This window comes from Hypanus sabinus, chromosome 7 (assembly GCF_030144855.1).
Source record: "Hypanus sabinus isolate sHypSab1 chromosome 7, sHypSab1.hap1, whole genome shotgun sequence".
Taxonomy (NCBI): Eukaryota; Metazoa; Chordata; class Chondrichthyes; order Myliobatiformes; family Dasyatidae; genus Hypanus; species Hypanus sabinus.
This window is the reverse complement of record NC_082712.1, coordinates 76,433,280-76,450,491: the sequence shown is the minus strand read 5'-3', so window position 1 is coordinate 76,450,491 and position 17,212 is coordinate 76,433,280. Positions and strand designations below refer to the sequence as shown.

Below are 17,212 nucleotides of genomic sequence, written 5' to 3'. Positions count from 1 at the left end.
TTTTAAGGAACTATTTGGAGGTGCAAAGACTATTAAAGAAGTCTGGGAAGAGAATGTGTGTTTAGGGCCTTGAAAGCTTAACACATAACTGCTCGTGTTTTAAATTAAGAATAGTCAAAAGAGCAGATTTAAGGAAATGCAGTAATCTTAAAGAACTGCAAGCTGGAGGAAACTATGAAGTGAATGATCATATTCTTCTAACCATAAAAACTCACAATCCTCTGCAAAGCCTATATTGAATCCAGTTTACCAATTTGCCCTGGATCCCATAGGCTCTTTTTTGTAACTGTCTCCCATGTTGGACCTTATCAACAGCCAGATAGCCTATATTAATGACATAGCCATCATTAATAAACTTTGATATCTCTTTAAATTTTTAATTTAATTGCTGTGACAGCATGCAATCTCTTCAATTTTTTCCTGCTCTTCAGAGTGTAGATTAATCCTATTCATCAATTTTTCCAAACTACTTCCCTACCATTACCTGGCTCATCCCTGCTGCTTTTTCTGCTTAAGTGACATCACAGAGGGTTCCAGCAATTCTCCTATCTTGTTTCCCATGGCAGCCAAGGTTACATCTCATGAGGTGTTGGGGATTTATCCACTTTTTTATCCTAAGACATCTAATACACCCTTCTTCAGATAAATTGCTCCACAATTTCATGCCTTCTCTTTAATCGTTACGCATCTTAAGATTTAACCTGCGTTCTTTGGTTTCATATATAAATTGCTTTTTTGGCTCATAAGGAGCCTTACTCTTCCCCTGGTTACTTTCTTACTCCCAACATACTTATAAAGTGTGTCAGGATTTTCCTTAACCCTTACATATTGTTCAGGTCAAATTTGACCCTTTTGACATTTGACAGCAGTAAAAACACCCTAAATGCCAGGTTTTTTTAAGCCAAAATTTGATGACTTTTCCTAAAGTGACCCAAAATGAGCAAAAATGAAAATATTTAAAAATTTTATACTTTTGTACAGGTGCTACAAATTTTTCTACATCGAGGCTGTTCCAGGTCAAATTTGACCCGTATCTATTGAAATGGATTTTCGATTTCTGAAACATTAATTAAGGATTAATGACCCATTTATTGATGTCAGGCTATTTATACATTTTAAATAGATCTGTGGTTCAAAATCTGGTATAGACACTTGTTATGAGGGGATTCTTGGGCCCGGACCATAATATGAAGGTATAGAATATGAATGTTATGTAAGTATTAATCATATTGGTCAGTGTTTATGTTATATCCCACTTCTGCCTATATTCTTAACCACCCACTTCCCCTAAACTGTTCTCTAAAGCGGTAGAGCACCTCCCCTATGTCCATATCGGCCGGCCTCTCCGTCCTTGACTCCAAGCTGGAGCGGATGCCCACATACCCGCCGGCGGGCAGCGTTCCCCCTCCGCCCCGTCCCGCTTCCACCGCTCCTCGGGGCCGGAAGTGACGCTTTGGGGGTTTGACTTCCCGCCGACCCGGTGGACATTAGTGAAGGAGGTCCCGGCCCCGGACCCGCACGGCAATGTGAGGAGAGACGGTGGGTGAGCTAGAGGGGGTCGCACTGGTGGAAAGGAGGGCTACGGAAGTGAGTGGGCGGGGCGGGGCGGGGCGGGAGTGTGTGTACGTGATTGTTTGTTTATGCCGAACGTTCATGGAGTTAGCGGACCGGCCTACCGGATAGGATGAGGCTGTGGAGGAGCAGTGTGTGAGTGTTCGGGGGCTGCTGGCGATAGACAGCCAGTGTCTAGTTTCCGCTATGTTACTGATAGATAGACCAGTTACTGGCCATGTCCTCTGGTAATGGTGGGGGTGGGTGGTGATAGATACTGACTGATCTATTTATCTTCGATGCTGGTGGTTGGGTGATAGCTGGGTATGTTCGGTGTGGTGGGGTTGCTGGTAATGGATTACTAATATGTTAAGAAGAGGGGGTGTTGGTGGTAGATGAATCAGTGAAATGTGGCATGGTGCGGAGCTTTTGGTGAGAGCAAGTGTGTGCTGTTGGTAATAGATTTATCAACCAGTGTTTGTGGAGAGGTGGCACTGGTTTGGGGGGGGGGGTGTTTCTCAGTGTGTGTGTGGGCAGGGGACAGGATATGATAATCTGTCCTGGTCATTGGGGTGCGGGGGAGAGAATTCCTATGTGCATTGTGGATGTTGGTAGTGTGAGGTAGAGGGGTTTTGGTAAGGGAGAGGGGTTATGTGGCAGTGTGGATGATGGAGGGAGCTTGTCTGTGTCTTTGGTGGCTTGGGGTGGGGGAGGGAGGTGGAGTTTGAACTCTCTTTGGGTAAGAGAGCCTCACTAGGGGAAAGGGGTTATTAGTCTGGGAGGGTGGATTGTGAGAAGAAAGACTGAAGAATTACAGTTGTCATAATCATGCATTTTTGTTATTCTTCAGAAGATGTTTACTGATGGGATTAGTGAGGACTGAGCTGCTGACATGTGTGCTGCCTGTCCACCCCAATCTCCAGCAGTGGCTAAGACAGAAATCACATTGGATGGAGACTCACCATTGCTTGCTGCTACTTTTGCTTACTGGGACAATATACTTGGTCCGAGAGTCAGACACATTTGGGCCCCAAAGTGTGAACAGCTATTGCTGAGTGACGGAGAAATAACTTTTTTGGCCAACCACACATTAAATGGAGAAATCCTGAGAAGTGCTAAAAGTGGTGCTATCGATGTGAAGTTTTTTGTACTCTCAGAGAAAGGAGTGATCATAATCTCATTGATATTTGATGGCAATATGAATGGGGACCGCAGCACTTATGCTTTGTCAGTGATACTGCCTCAAACTGAACTGGGTTTCTACCTACCTCTACACAGGTTATGTGTAGACCGTCTAACACACATTATTAGAAAAGGAAGGATATGGATGTACAAGGTGAGTTTCATTACAATTATAACAATGCAGTTTTTAGCTCGCAAGGTGAGTATGAATTGTCTCCAAATAATTAAAATTCGAAGCGCAGGTGAATGAATGGGCTTATTATCACTTACTACTTCTCCAAAAGCATTGACAGAATTTTTGGAAGATGTTCCTAGTCTGGAACTACATATTTTCATGGGTTGGTGGGGAGTGGTGCCCAGAAGTGCAAAGGATAGCAGCACCTAATCAGATAGTAATGGATCTGTTTACATCAGGTGATTCAACAAGGTGCATTTCCTACTCTTGTACTTGTCATGCTGATACGCCATGTCAGTTAATGCCTGTAGTACGAAGTGGAAGATTGAACAGCTGATCTTGAGCCTCAGTTGAATTTGTTCTGTTGACTCCAATATGAAGAATGTGTGCACAAAAGAGATGATTGAGAATTTATCGCAATATTATTGAAATCAATTCTGTTTTTTACTGGAAAGAGAAAAATGCCTTTTGTTGGTTCTCTGGCTCCAGCTGATGCTGGATTGTTCATTTTTTGACTAACCTGCCAAATTAAGTATTTTCCATGCTGTCCTAGAACAGAACAGTATAGCACAGGGACAGGCCCCACAGCCCACAATGTCTGCTTCGTGCATGCTGCAGAATAAATTAATCTGATTTGCCTGCTTTCATTCTATGTCATTCCATTCCCTGCTTATTCATGTGTCTATTTAAAAACCAGTATCGTACCCGCATCCACTATGCCAGTGTGTTCCAAACCACTCTTACAAAAACCCCCCACTAAAATAACTATTAATCAATAATCCAAACCATTTGTTAAAAGAAATACTTGCCCTGCACGTCCTCTCTCACTGTCTCACCTTAAAGTATTGTCCTCTGGTCTTTGACACTGCTATCTTGGAGGAAGAAGTTTCTGGGTGTATCTAAGCCTCTCATAATTTTATGAATTTCTGTCAGCTTCGTGTTCTCTGGAGAAATCAATCTCCTCTTGCACATCTACATGTGTACAACAGTTGATTACAAGTAGGCAGCACAGTTTCTGCATGGGACTTCTAAAGCAACACACACAAATTGCTAGAAGAACTCAGCAGGTCAGGCAGTATCAATGTAAAAGCGTAATCAGTTGTTGTTTCTGGCCTGTTTACTCTTTTTCATAGATGCTACCTAGCTGCTGAGTTCCTTCAGCTTTTTGTGTCTGTTGCTTGGATTTCCAGCATCTGCAGATTTCCTCATGTTTGCTGGAGCCTTGTTGTTTGTTATTTTATATTTACAAGGTATGGTTAGTAAGTTTCCAGATGACTTTAAAATAGGTGGTGTAGTGGACAGGGGGTGTAATTGGTGTCATGGGCTCATTGAGCCAGAAGGGCTAGTTACCATGCTATATGTTTAAATAAATAAGATTATCAAAACATACACAATCTTGATCCTCTAGGTACTTGAGGATTCACCTTCATTTCAGATAAATGCTGCATTTTCGGAAGTCAAACTGGTATAATATTTGTACAGTGAATGGCCAGGCCCTGGGGAGTGTGTCAGAACAGAAAGACCTCAGAGTACAAATACAGAGTTTGCTAAAAGTGCTGGTGCTGGTTCCTGAGAAATAGCAAATGGTTTTATTCAGATAAAAGAACTGTGAACTGTTGCATTTAGGAAGATTGTATCAAGGTAGGTCTTTCCCAGTAAACAGTATTGCCCTGGGGTCTGTGATACAACAGGGGGACCTTGGACTACGGATACGTGCATGGTACCTGAAAGTGGAGATGCGGGCTGAAACGTTGACTGTGCTTCTCCCTATGGATGCTGCCTGGTCTGCTGCGTTCCAACAGCATTTTGTGTGTTTTTTGAGAGAAACATATGATTGCTGGGGCTTTGTGGTTGAGGCAGATATGATAAAGGCTTTTAAGAGCCCTTAGGTAGGCAAATATATATAGCTACTGTATCCAGTGCTCATGATGGAACTTCTTCTACTTTGGTGGGATATGGATGATGTGCAGACAGAACAGATTGTCATGAGATTAATGAATTTGGCCTAGGATAGTGGGCCAGACTTCCTGTGTTGTATTCTATGTTAATACTGAGGGAATCAAAGGGGGGGATAGAGAACTCAGGTGGATCATCAGTCGTGGTTGCACTGAGTGGTCAAGCAGGGCCAGTCTAACTGCTGCTGGTCTTATTTTCCTTGTTTCTTTGAAATGGAAAAATTGATAATGGGAATCACTAAAAACAGTTCCTGTGAAGGGGTGGGGGGAGGCAAGAAAAGTGTTCCTGGTGGTGGAATCTTTTTGAAAATGTAAAATTTACTTATTTCGAGGTAACAGGCCCTGCCTGGCCTATGAGTCTGAACTGCCCAATCATACCCATCTGACCAATTAACTTATGAGCCTCTATGTCTTTGCAACGTGGAAGGAAAATGGAGCACCCAAAATAAATCCACGTGGTCATGGGGAGAACTTACAAACTCTTTGCAGACAACAGCAAAACTGAACTTGGTTAGCGGATGCTATAATTGTGCTATGCTAAGCACCATGCCACTGTACTGCTCATCCTTTATGAAGATGATTCATTAAATGCAGAGTTCAATAGTGTGGAAAATGAGGCTAGGGATGGGGGGAGGGGGCACAAGAGCAGAGGCATGGAAATAGTTGAGATCTGTTCAAAGTCACACCAATAATTAAAATATCTTTACCTCCCTACTCTCACTTTTTGTAGGGAAGGCCACTAATCTCCTTCCTGGCACTTATCTCTGCAAGCAGAAGTGCTACACCTACCCATTCACCTCCTCCCTCATCTCCATTCAGGGCTCCAGACATTCCTTGCAGGTGACGTAATACTTGCAAATCTGTTGGGATGGTCTGTTGAATCCAGTGTTTGTGATACGACCTTCGCTACTTCGGTGAAACCTGATGTGGATTAGGATACCGCTTTGTTGATCACCTTTGCTCCATCTGCAAATAGAATTTCCTCGTAGCCAACCAGTTCAGTTCCAATCTCCAGTCTCATTCTGACATTTCAGTCCATGCCTCCTCTACTGATGCTCAAGTTGGAGCAGTAACACTTTGTATTCCATTTGGATAGCCTCCAACCTGATGGCGTCAATTCTTTACCTAATGATTTTTCTCCCCCTTCCCTCTTACCTCTTCTCTTTCCTTCACCGGCTTATTACCTCCCCAAGTGCCCCTCCTTCCCTTTTTCCCGTAGTCCACTCTCCTCTGCTATCTGCTATTCCTTTTACTCCAGCCCTTTATCTTTTCCACCTATCACCTCCCAGCTTCTTACTTCATCCCCCTCTCCCTCCCACCTGGCCTATCAACTTCTAGCTTGTACTGTTTCCACTTCCCCCACCTTCTTATTCTGGCTTCTTCCCCCTTGCTTTCCAGTCCTGTTGAAGAGCCTCAACCTGAAACATCATCTGTTTATTTATTTCCATAGATGCAGCTTTACCTGCTGAGTTCCTCCAACAGTTTGTATGTGTTACTCCAAATATAACAAAGCCAGATTATGATACCTATTTAAACTATTATTTCTCCTAAGTTTCTTTGCACTCTGCTATAAGAATGTCAACTGTGGCAGCTTGCTGCTCCATTAACTATACAATTGCTTAGATGAACTCTACACAATTCTAACGAGTTATTCATGATCCAATGTTGTTGACGTCATTTGATGGATATTGTTTGTAATTTTGACCAAATAAGTATGTTGTTATGATCTCAGTCGATGTTGGAATAGCAAGTGTTTACAATATGCACTCTTCTTTCTTATAGGGTCAGAGCATTATATCGTTTCTAACTACAGAAATCACACCCATCATGGAATTATTTTCATCCATGAAAACACATGGTGTCCTAGAAGAAGTTCAGGTGAGTTTTTGAAAGTCAAGTGCATAGAATGAAATTAGATTTGAGAAATTGTTCAAATGTTTTTCTCACATTGCAGACCACTGTTAAGTTCTGGGCATATATATATTCATGCTAAAATATGCTATCAATAATGTTCTTGTTCCACTTGTGGGAAATTAATTATACCTCTTTTGTCCCTTTAGCATTCTCATGATATGGAGGATAATACTTTAGTCTCGAGTCCAGGAAAATGAGAGTAACACACCTGGCCCCTCAAACTGCCCTGGCATTCAGTTTCATGACTGATCTGTCCCAGGGCTCAATTCCCCTGCCAGTTCTACATAGCTCTCAATTTCCAGATCTTTCAAAGATTGTCCTACCTCATTTACTGTCAAGTGAACATTTTACTTCAGTATTGTCAAGTACATAACATACTTATTCACAGGTGTGAAAAAAGGGAAAAATGCATAATAAAATGTTGACGTTTCCTCACTTTCCCCTTCCTTCAACTCTGTACTTAAACTCTAGCCATTGCTTTTTGAGTTTAAACTCCTTTTATTGTTCATAATTGTCAGAGATATCTGAATGTGTAGAATATTTGCAGCCTTAGTGAAGTGGGTGGTGTGGGAAAAATTTAGCTCACTCTTTTGAAGCTACAAACACTCAGCAAGACAGACAGCATTAGGGGAGAAAGAAAAATAAGGTCACTATTTCAGGTTGATGACCTTTCATCACTGTACTTATGAAACATTGAGAGAGCAGGCTTGAAGACAGGCCAAATCAATAACTATTTCTGATGCATGTGAATGAGATTATTAACTTATAAATCCCAAATGTCATGGCAGTAAGAACAGGTATGTGCGGTTTGGGCTTGCTTTGATAATAGAATTATAACCCATGCCTGTGATGAGCCAAAAGATGAAAAGATTATTTCCAATATTGAGCTGGAGTGAGGAATTTAGCTTTAAAATAAATTTCAAAAGGAAAGATTACAACTTTGTGGTTACAGTTGTGTCTGCAGTGCTATTGTCAGAATTAATATTTTGGCAGTGGTAGCAGTGCATTATTGTGATTGGTTATAGCAAAATATTATATGGAGTTAACTAGTCAATTAGCAATGGCAGTTCTCTGACCTCATTGGTGAGTGAATAAGGGCCAAAAAATTGGTGGAAGGATGGCAAGGAAAATTAGCTGATGGCAGAATGTAAATCTCAGCAAAAGCAAAAGGACGTAAACAGTCAAAATACTTGTGTTTCAACTAACAGTGAAATGAGAGAGAATTTTGAGATGAGAATCCCAAAATTTACCAACTTAAAAGTTGAAAATAGCAAGTTCAATATGAACTGAGTTTTTTAGCCACTTCAGTCCTTGTTTTTCAGTCCTTATATCCAATAAGTCCCCACCCCCCCCAGGATACAAATATCAAATACTAGAGAGGTGAGGGGGGTAAGTTTAAAGGACATGTGAATTTTTTAATGCAGCGTGTTGAGTGACTGGAACACACTGCCAGGGGAATAGTAGAAGCAAATACAAAACTATTTACAGACCATGTGCAGAAAGATGGAATTAGATTGCCATCATGGTTGCTGCAGTTATGATTGGCTGAAAGGCCTATTCCTGTGCATTACTCTTCTTCCTCTTTCTAAAAAAAATAAGCTCTAATTTATAATGGTGACTTTCATAGTCTGCAGTTGTTCGAAGCCCGTCACAGCTTCTGTAGTACTTTTGAATGCACTGTGGGAAATGCTGCAAAAATCTGTTCACAACAGTGAACATATATGTAAACCCATGTCGCACATAATTGTTTGTATTAAAATTGTTGATTGATATGCCTTTCAAAATCTTGGCATGGTGGTGTAGCAGTTGGCACAATGCTACTACAGCGCCAGCAACTTGAGTTCAATTCCGCCACACTCCAAGGAGTTTTTATGTTCTCCCTGTGACCACATGGGTTTCCTCTAGGTGCTCACATTCCACAGGTTACCAGGTTAATGGGTCACTTGGGTGTAACTGGATGGCATAGATGTTTTGGGCCAGAAGGGTCTTACTGTGCTGTATCTCTAAATATTAAAACAATACTTAATTGTGTCACCCTTTCAACCTCAACTTCCTTTGTCCCATGGAAAACAAGTCCAACCTATCCTTAACTGAAGTCCTTCAGTCACATGCACTTTCTCCAGTGTAATAGCACCCTTCCTATTGTGTGGTGACCAGAACTTTGCACAATTCATGTACGGGTTGGGGGTGGGGGGGATCTTGGGGTCCAAGTTCATAGCACTCTGAAAGTGGCTTCACAATTTGATGGAGTTGTAAAGGAAATATTGAGTTCAAGAGTCAGGAAATCTTGTTGCAGTTTTATATAACACTAATTAGATCACATCTGGAGTATTGTATTCAGTTCAAGTTGCTCCATTCTAGGAAGGATGGGGATACTTTAGAAAGGGTGCAGAAGAGGTTTACCAGGACGCTGCCTGGACTAAGAGGTAGGATAAACTTAGGTTGTTCTCTGGAACAATGGAAGCTGAGGAGATCTGATAGATGTTGTTGAAATTATATGAGACATAAATTGGGTTGACAGCAGGTATCCTTTTCTGGTGCCTGGAAAGGCCTGCCAGTTGCACGTGTTGGAGGCAGGTATGATAGAAGTGTCTAAGGCTCTTGGAGACAGGCACAAGAATATTCAGAATGGTGGAGTTTGGACCATATGCAAGTAGAAAAGATCAGTTTAAATAGGCATCATTAGCAATTCACTCGGCATGACATTGTATGCCAAACAACCTGTACTTGTGCTGTATGGTCCTAAGTTGTAATGCTTCAACTATGGCCTCCTATGTTTTCTAACATTGCAAGATAAAGTCTGAATGACGGCCATCATGCCATATTCATTATTCAGCACCAGAATCAACTTGTGTTTCAACTTTCGGAAAACTATGAATTTGTTTTCAACATTCCTTGGTGCCTTATCAAGTACTGGAAATGTCCTACCCTAATTTACTTCCTAGAGATTAAATTTCAATAATTTCTCTTCCGATTAATGCCACAAAAAGTCTTTTTGCAGCATTATTGCCTAAATAACATATCGAAATGTATGGATTTATACTATAACCTATTGAGTTCTGCGTGGGTACTCTCACTGTTGCCTGAATGCAAGCTTTATGATTCTCAAAGGAAATTAAGATTAAGATCCAGGACATGCAATCTGGAATTACTCTGGATGGAAACAAAACTGAGAGCATAATTTAATGGAGGTGGACATTAACGTTGGAGAAAGTGATGTCATCTTGCTAAACAATTTTTTAAAAATCTTTGGTCTTTGATGCTTTTATTAATATATTTGAGAATATTTAATTAACCAATTTCTTTAAGGTGGATTAAGTAGTGTTATTACTTGGGTTCGTTTATTATTATTGGGTTCAATAACAGTGACTTGGGTTCAATCTTTTGTTTTTGTCAAGTTTTCTCCAAGTGCTCAGGTTTCCTCCCATATCCCAAAGACATTTTGTTCTGCAGGCTCATTGGTTTTTATAAGTTGCCCCATAAGTGAGTGGCAGATTCTGGAGCATATAATGGGAATGTGGGGAGAAGTAAATTAAGTAATTGTAGGATTACTATAAATGATCAGCATGGATGTGGTGGGTTGACATTTTGACAATTTCCCTGTTGACCTTATTTCAGTCAGAATGGCACTTATGTCTGCTTTCCCTGTGACACTTTTCACCCTGAGTCTCCCATTGATCTGAGGGTAGACATCCTATTCTGCTGCATTTACTCAAAACTCTACAGCAAAAGGCCCTTCTTTGTTCCCCCTTATGTTTATAATGTCACAACATGCTTGAAGTATGCCTTATTGTGAGGAGGTTAAGTGTTTGAGTTGTAGTCACAGCTAGTAAACATAAAAGTAGATCAGAGATAATTGTAAAATATACTTCTTTAATTTGCTCCTATAAGCTTACAAACACAGCACTTTATTACTAATCATTATTTTCTTTTAAATAAGCTCTGATGCATATTCTACCACGCCAGTTAATGGTAAGCAAATAGTCCAATCACTTTGCAGTGAATTTAGTTTAAAATTACCATTGCACTGTTTGGAATCTCTTTTATCTCTGAGTACAGCCTAGCCTTGTATTCCTTTCCACTAAAACATCTTTGCTGTTTCCTCGTTTTTCATTCTCCTTCTAATTATTTAGGCATAGTTTGCTTTTTTTATGCTCTTCCATACTTAACTATTTAAAATCAAGATTGATACTTCTGTTATCTGTACTTTAATTGCTGTGTGGATGATTAACCTATTAACAGGAAATCATGTTTGCTAACTTTCTTCCATTTGTCATTAATCTACATTATACATTTATCATCTTGAATTAATTGCTTAAGCAGCTGAAGTGTTACTAATGCCCATTTAACAATTTAACATGAGAGCACAAGTGCTCAGGTACTCTGTTTCCATGATTCCTTTTTTTTCACCTGTACAATATGAGATTTCTCTCTGTTCCTTTTAAAATTGCTGCATGAGGGCAAAAAAGTGTTCCCTCTTTTCAAAACTTCCAATCATCTTTTTTACCTTAATATTAATAAGTTGTAGTTTTTCTCCAAGATGTTTCACATTCTATCTTTTCTGTAAGCTTCAGGACAATATTCCTCTCATTAATTTATATCGATTCCCATAGATAACTTAAACTGTCCTTTCTTCCCACTTTCCTTTCTGTTAGCTGTTTAGCATTTTTGGAGTGATGACATTTTTATTGCTGTTAATTTGAAATTATGATAATACTAATGTGGATATTTATTTGATTTAGATTAAGGATACTGTTTTGAATGATGATGATATTGGTGATAGTTGCCATGAAGATTTTCTGCATAAGTAAGTATATATCTTGACTGGGGAACATTTAACCTGTTGTTATTGGTCTCCTGCTGAAGTTAGTTGGTTTCAGCATGGGTGTAAATGTTCAATTGAAATACAACATTACCTCTGAAACGGTTTTTATTGAGAGGAGTTCGCAGCCCCACGCACTTCGGGCGTAAGGTAGCCAACTCCCAATTTGTCGGTTTACAAAGGTCATACTTATACCCAAAAGCAGGGTACTACTTTGGCAAATATGGTTATTGATTCAAATTCATCAATTGATTGGCTATTTCATAGCTAAGCATGCGAAATACTCGGAATAAGCATAGATGCAAGCTTAATACTTGGAATGGGTATGGACGCAAGCAAAACACTCAATAGGTATATAGCTCAAAATACTTTGCCAAACACATTGTCTTGTAGTCGCAAGGTTCCTCTTCTTTGTGGTTGCCACATGCTGTCTGGCATCTTATTTTAGCTTCCTCTTCCCTGTCCTCCTACAGTTCCCCAATGACGTATCCTCTCCCTGGTCCTGTCTACATATTTTGCTACACTTACCCCTCGCCCACCCTTCTACATGTACCCCTTACCCTCTTCACATTCTCATTCCCTCCTGTGATTATGAAATGATCACTCATCAATATCATGAAAATCCTCTGGTGCAGGTTCGAGGAGTTCGCTGGCCTCGACGTTTGCTCGTACTACCATCAGTGGCTTAGCCGGCAGCAGGTCCCCTAGCGAGGCCATCATGCGGTTCAGGACACATTTGACAATGGCAATACAGACAAAAATTCCTATAATGGCCGTCAACGCGTCGATAGCCCGATTGATCAACCAGTCCTTCCACGTACTTAATCCCCAGTCCCCCCCATCCTGCCCAACCTGTTCCTTCCTTAATGGATCCTAACTGTTCATCTATTTTGTTCATATACCATGTTACGTTGGCAGTAGCATCATCTAGCCCCATTATGCATTTGTCTTTTACGATAGCACAGAGCCCACCCTCCCTGGCGAGGAGGTAATTAAGTGCATAGCGGTTTTGCATGGAAAAGAGCCACAGTTGGTTAAGGCTGTCAGTTATGAGTCTTAATGCTCCCCTGGTGGCATTCCAGAGGCTCATGAGACCACAGGCCAGATAGTTCCGAGCGTGGGCCACCATAGTGGCTCATGATGCTCCCAAAGAGAAAAAGCCAGCTGCCCATTATCGGGCCACCTGACCTCTGGTTAGGGTGGTCAGGACTTGGTAATCTGCACAAAATTCTTGGGAGACCTCTCTCTTGTACCTCCCAGATGGGCAAGACAGGGGACCCCAAGTCCCAGGGCAAGGGACCGCGGTGGGGAGGAAGGTGCCATAGGCCACCGAGGAAGGGTATGGGTACTCCAGGAAGTTGGTGGAAATGCCGTTATAGAAGAAAAAAAAATACCCCGGGAGGGTATACATGGTCTCAGTGCAACCCTGACCCTTTAGGTGTATGGCATCACTCCATTCTCCTATACTGGCAGAGGCATACACTCGTTTGGCGCCCCTGCGATATTCAGGTCGTAGGAATACATGATCATTGACTCGGAGGTGGGTGCAGTTCCCCTCCCCACAAGGAAGTTGCACCCCCTGGGCCAGGGGCTGGCACTTTGTCTCATGGCAAGAGCAAGAGATCCCTAAGGGGTCCTTGGTGGGGTGACACTCCCTTTTCCTACAGGGCTTGGAGGGGCAGGTGACGTAATTCGAGACATACACGTCTGAACATCCCCACCCTGTTCCAAAGTAGCAGTTTTCATATATTCAGTCACCCCTCGGGGGTTTGGGATTCCCCCTCACCAAAGATCTTTTCTCATCCGCGGAAGGAATCCATGATTTGACTGCTTACTGGTGAACGGGGGAAATAGGCAGTCCGCGACAGGGGCCGTGGAAGAGTCTTAGTCTTTCCCTCAGGCAATGCTTTGCTGGCGGGGGCACATTGGAAGGGTTGATCAACACGGTCCCAGTGCGGGAAAATGGTAAAGAGCGAGGAGCCACTGGCGGGGTGGGGATAGCAAACGATGGTTGTAGTGCCACACAGTCGTTTGTGCACGTTTTGGAAATAGTTATCACTTATAAATCCTGAAGGAGGTCTTCCAAGGGTGGATTGAGGAAACCCCAATCCCTTTTCTGCCTTGAAATGTCCCCCTTCGATCTCTTTAGGGGTTTTGGTTCCTTGTCCAGCCGTCCCTCAACCTTTGCCCTATACCCCACTATCCCTAAAAGAATATAGATAACCAAGAGCATCCTACCTTCCATTAACAGAGTACAGTTTCAAGGATGTGGCACCACAAGAAAAAAGGAATTTAAACACACAACAGTTCAATCAAGTCCGTTTATCAGTCCCTTTGTTTATCTGTAGTTTCTAGCGGGTCCGAGGTCCAGCGCTTGCAGTCGCTCAGATGAATCCAACGTTCTTGTCCCTTCACCTTGACAGCAGAGGGGGTCTGCAGGAGGACCTGGTATGGTCCTTTCCACCGGGGTCCCAGCTTGGGTCGATCCCAGTTCCTTATTAACACCCAATCTCCTGGTTCTGCTCCCTGCCACTCGCCTTCTCTGTCAGGAACAGGTCTTGAGGCTTCCTTCACCTGATTATGTAGGGACTTAAGAGACAAAGTTAAATGCTTGAGGTAACACTGCAATTCCTCGCCCATCATTTGTAGATCTACTTGTATTGGCAGGGGGTTTTGGTCACTGCCCCATGGGGTTCTATTTGGGCGCCTGTAAACTATTTCAGCAGTTAGCCCGGTACCGGTTTGAGGTGTAATGCACATGTGATACAGTGCCAGGGGAAGGACTTTAAGCCAATTTAGTCCTGTTTCAAGGGTCAATTTAGTTAGTTTGCCCTTCAGGGTGCTGTTTGCACGTTCCACGATTCTTGCGGCTTGGGGGTGATAGGCACAGTGGAATTGTTGTTCAATCTTTAGTATTTTGCAGAGTTCTTTATTTACTTTCCCAATGAAGTGCGGACCGCTATCAGATGAGAGTCTTTGTGGGATACCAAAACGAGGAATAACTTATTTCAGCAGTATTCGCACCACCGTGGAAGCCTTGTTGTTCATTGTGGGGAAGGCTTCAATCCATTTACTGAAGACGTCAATTATAATTTAACAGTACTTGTAACAATTCATCTTGGGTAACTCAATAAAGTCCATCTGTAATGTGTCAAATGGTCCTGCTGGGGTTGGGGTGCACCCTTTATCACATCTAACAGATTTACCCAGGTTTACTTTATGGCAAATTAAGCAGCCCCTTGCCCATCTCTTCGCTGCCTCATTCAAACTGGGGGATCACCACGTTTTTAACAACAACATACACATTCCCTCCTTGCCGAGGTGGGTGTCAGAGTGGAGGTGGTTGACCAGGACAGGCAGGAAAGTATCAGGAATACAAGTCTGACCTGCTGGGGTCTGCCAGAGGTCTGCGTTATTAATAATACAACCATGTTTCTTCCAAACATCAATTTCTGCTGCAGGGGCATCCCCCTGTAATCGCGCGATGTCGGATATGCCTGGGCTATCAACTGGCTGCCTAGAAGGCGTGGGGCCGAATCCACAGTTATTGTTTTCGAGGAGGAGGCTCTCTTGGCTGCCAAGTCTGCCCTGGCATTGCCTTTACTAACGGGAGAGTCATCGGATAAGTGGGCGGCACATTTTATGATAGCAGGTTTTCCGGGAAGCTGGATGGCTTGGAGCAAATTGTCAATGTAGGGGCCGTTGGCAATGCTTTTGCCAGCTGACGTTTGGAAGCCCCGCTGCACCCATAGCGTACCAAAATCATGTGTGACCCCAAAAGTGTAGCGTGAATCTGTGTAAATATTGGCTGTCTGACCCGAGGTGAAGATGCATGCGCGAGTGAGGGCGAAAAGCTCAGCCTGTTGGGCCGAGACTGGTGGGTGGAAGGCTGCTGCCTCCAGGGTGGTGTGTGGGGTCACAAATGGCATAACCTGATTGCCGGACACCATCCGGGCAGACAGAGGACGAGCCGTCCACAAGAAATATCCGGTCCGGATTGTCGAACTCAATGTCCTGGAGGTCTGGCCGCGGGGAAATGAAGAAGTGGTTTCGGTCTACGCAGGAGTGGGGAGGCTCGGATAGAAGGTCGGGCGAGTGATCCACAAAGGTAGCAGGGTTAGGTGTGGTACAATAGGCGAATGTCAACAATGGATTATGGAGAAGAGCAATCTTGTAGTGGCTGAGTCTCGCCTGAGTGAGATGTTGAGATGGTGCATGGTTAGAAGGGCAGTTATCGCATGGGAAGAGTAGACCGTCACTGGTTGATGCAGGGAAATTAAAAAGTTCCCTTGGGGTCGCCCTGTAGATCTTAATAGTACTCAGCACATATTCAATAAGTTCCTCCAGCTTCTGCTTTCTGTTCTGCATCACTACCAGTATTTCATTGGGCTTCCAGGAGGTATACACAGAAACCGTCAAGGGATTTTGCACAGCATCCTCAGCCTGGGCTGGATTGTGACGAGGGTTAGGGACCTCTCACATTAGCATCTGTCAGGTGGGGGGTGGGGGCTTGGATATACCTGGATCTTTGGTGGAGTAGGGCCAATCAGGGTACTTTCGAGCAAGGGCCATGTCAGGATTATCCTTGGGGTCAGTATCATTACTGGAGGTGGTAAAGTTTGAATCAGGGTCAAACTCGTTCCCTTGGGTCTATAAATGGGCCGTCACCCACATAGAGGTTCCGTCTTGTAGTCCTTTTATGAGCCATGCAGTTCTTAGGAGGTCGCAGGTTTAGTACCTTGTGTGTCCCTTTTCCTGGTTTTAGCTCGGGTACGGGCCACAAAAGGGTTGGTGAACCGTGGACTTGGGGTCAGGAGTGCATGGGGGGGCAATCATGGGTCAAGGGCACAGGGTTCCGAAGGTACAGGAGGGACGGGATTCACAGCCCCCGCAGGCTAAGGGACCTGCTGCCCCTCCTCCTCCTCAGTGTCCTCATTAGGGTCAAATAGGGTCTGTAGCCCAGTCATATACGGTGCCGGCCTTTTATCACCAAGTTTTACATTATGATCATCAATCCTACGCTGTTCATCATAGATTTCACATAAGGCCTTCAGTACCAGCCAGCCCCTGGGTTTTCCGTTAGTATCATTGATGGATATTTTTCTATTTTTTGCATTCACCTCCCAGGAGGTCTGGCAGGAGCGCTCATTAAGTCTACTGGTCACGGTATACCACGCATATTTAGATCTTTCCATTTTTGTGAGACATTCTGTCGCCACACCTGTCCCTCTGCTCGCTTACACTTCTCAAGATCCCAGGTTCCCCCAATGGCCAAAATTCATTCCCCAACTTATTATTCATCTGTGCGCTCAGTCTCTGTAAATCTGTCTAGTTTTCTGGGAATTCTTTACACATTTTCCATAATGGCGTATTTGGTCCTGAATTATCTAGAGTCTGGCCCATTTTGGTAATGTACTCTCGCATCCACTTCAGTTTCCTGACCTTTGCGTGGCAGATTTCTGCTCTTAACAACCAGTCTAAGGCAGGATGCGGTTTCAGTTAGATGTTGGAACCAGACCTTAATCAAATTAAATATGTATTGCTCCGGAGCTTCCAACCCCAAACCCCATGCAGGGACTCTAACCCTGCTTCCTATACCAGGGGACTTGAGCC

General features: G+C 43.1%; 2 protein-coding genes across 7 annotated transcripts in view; one reads left to right on the top strand and one right to left on the bottom strand.

The window, feature by feature from the left end:
• The window catches only part of LOC132397478 (RNA exonuclease 1 homolog), a 71,982-nt gene extending 70,494 nt beyond the window's left edge, over window positions 1-1,488 (bottom strand). The window contains exon 1 of the mRNA XM_059976308.1: window positions 1,317-1,488. Coding sequence (XP_059832291.1) covers window positions 1,317-1,488 — 172 coding nt within the window. The remainder of the gene's footprint in view (window positions 1-1,316) is intronic.
• The window catches only part of c9orf72 (C9orf72-SMCR8 complex subunit), a 54,607-nt gene continuing 38,832 nt past the window's right edge, over window positions 1,438-17,212 (top strand). Inside the window, exons 1-4 of one of the 6 annotated variants that reach the window (XM_059974907.1) lie at window positions 1,438-1,539; window positions 2,402-2,887; window positions 6,646-6,741; window positions 11,520-11,584. In XM_059974907.1, coding sequence (XP_059830890.1) covers window positions 2,444-2,887; window positions 6,646-6,741; window positions 11,520-11,584 — 605 coding nt within the window. In that variant the 5' untranslated portion in view covers window positions 1,438-1,539; window positions 2,402-2,443. Of the gene's footprint in view, window positions 1,540-1,687; window positions 1,708-2,401; window positions 2,888-6,645; window positions 6,742-10,717; window positions 10,750-11,519; window positions 11,585-17,212 lie in introns of those variants that run through there. The other 5 variants (XM_059974902.1, XM_059974905.1, XM_059974903.1 and 2 more) reach the window with 5 other exon arrangements.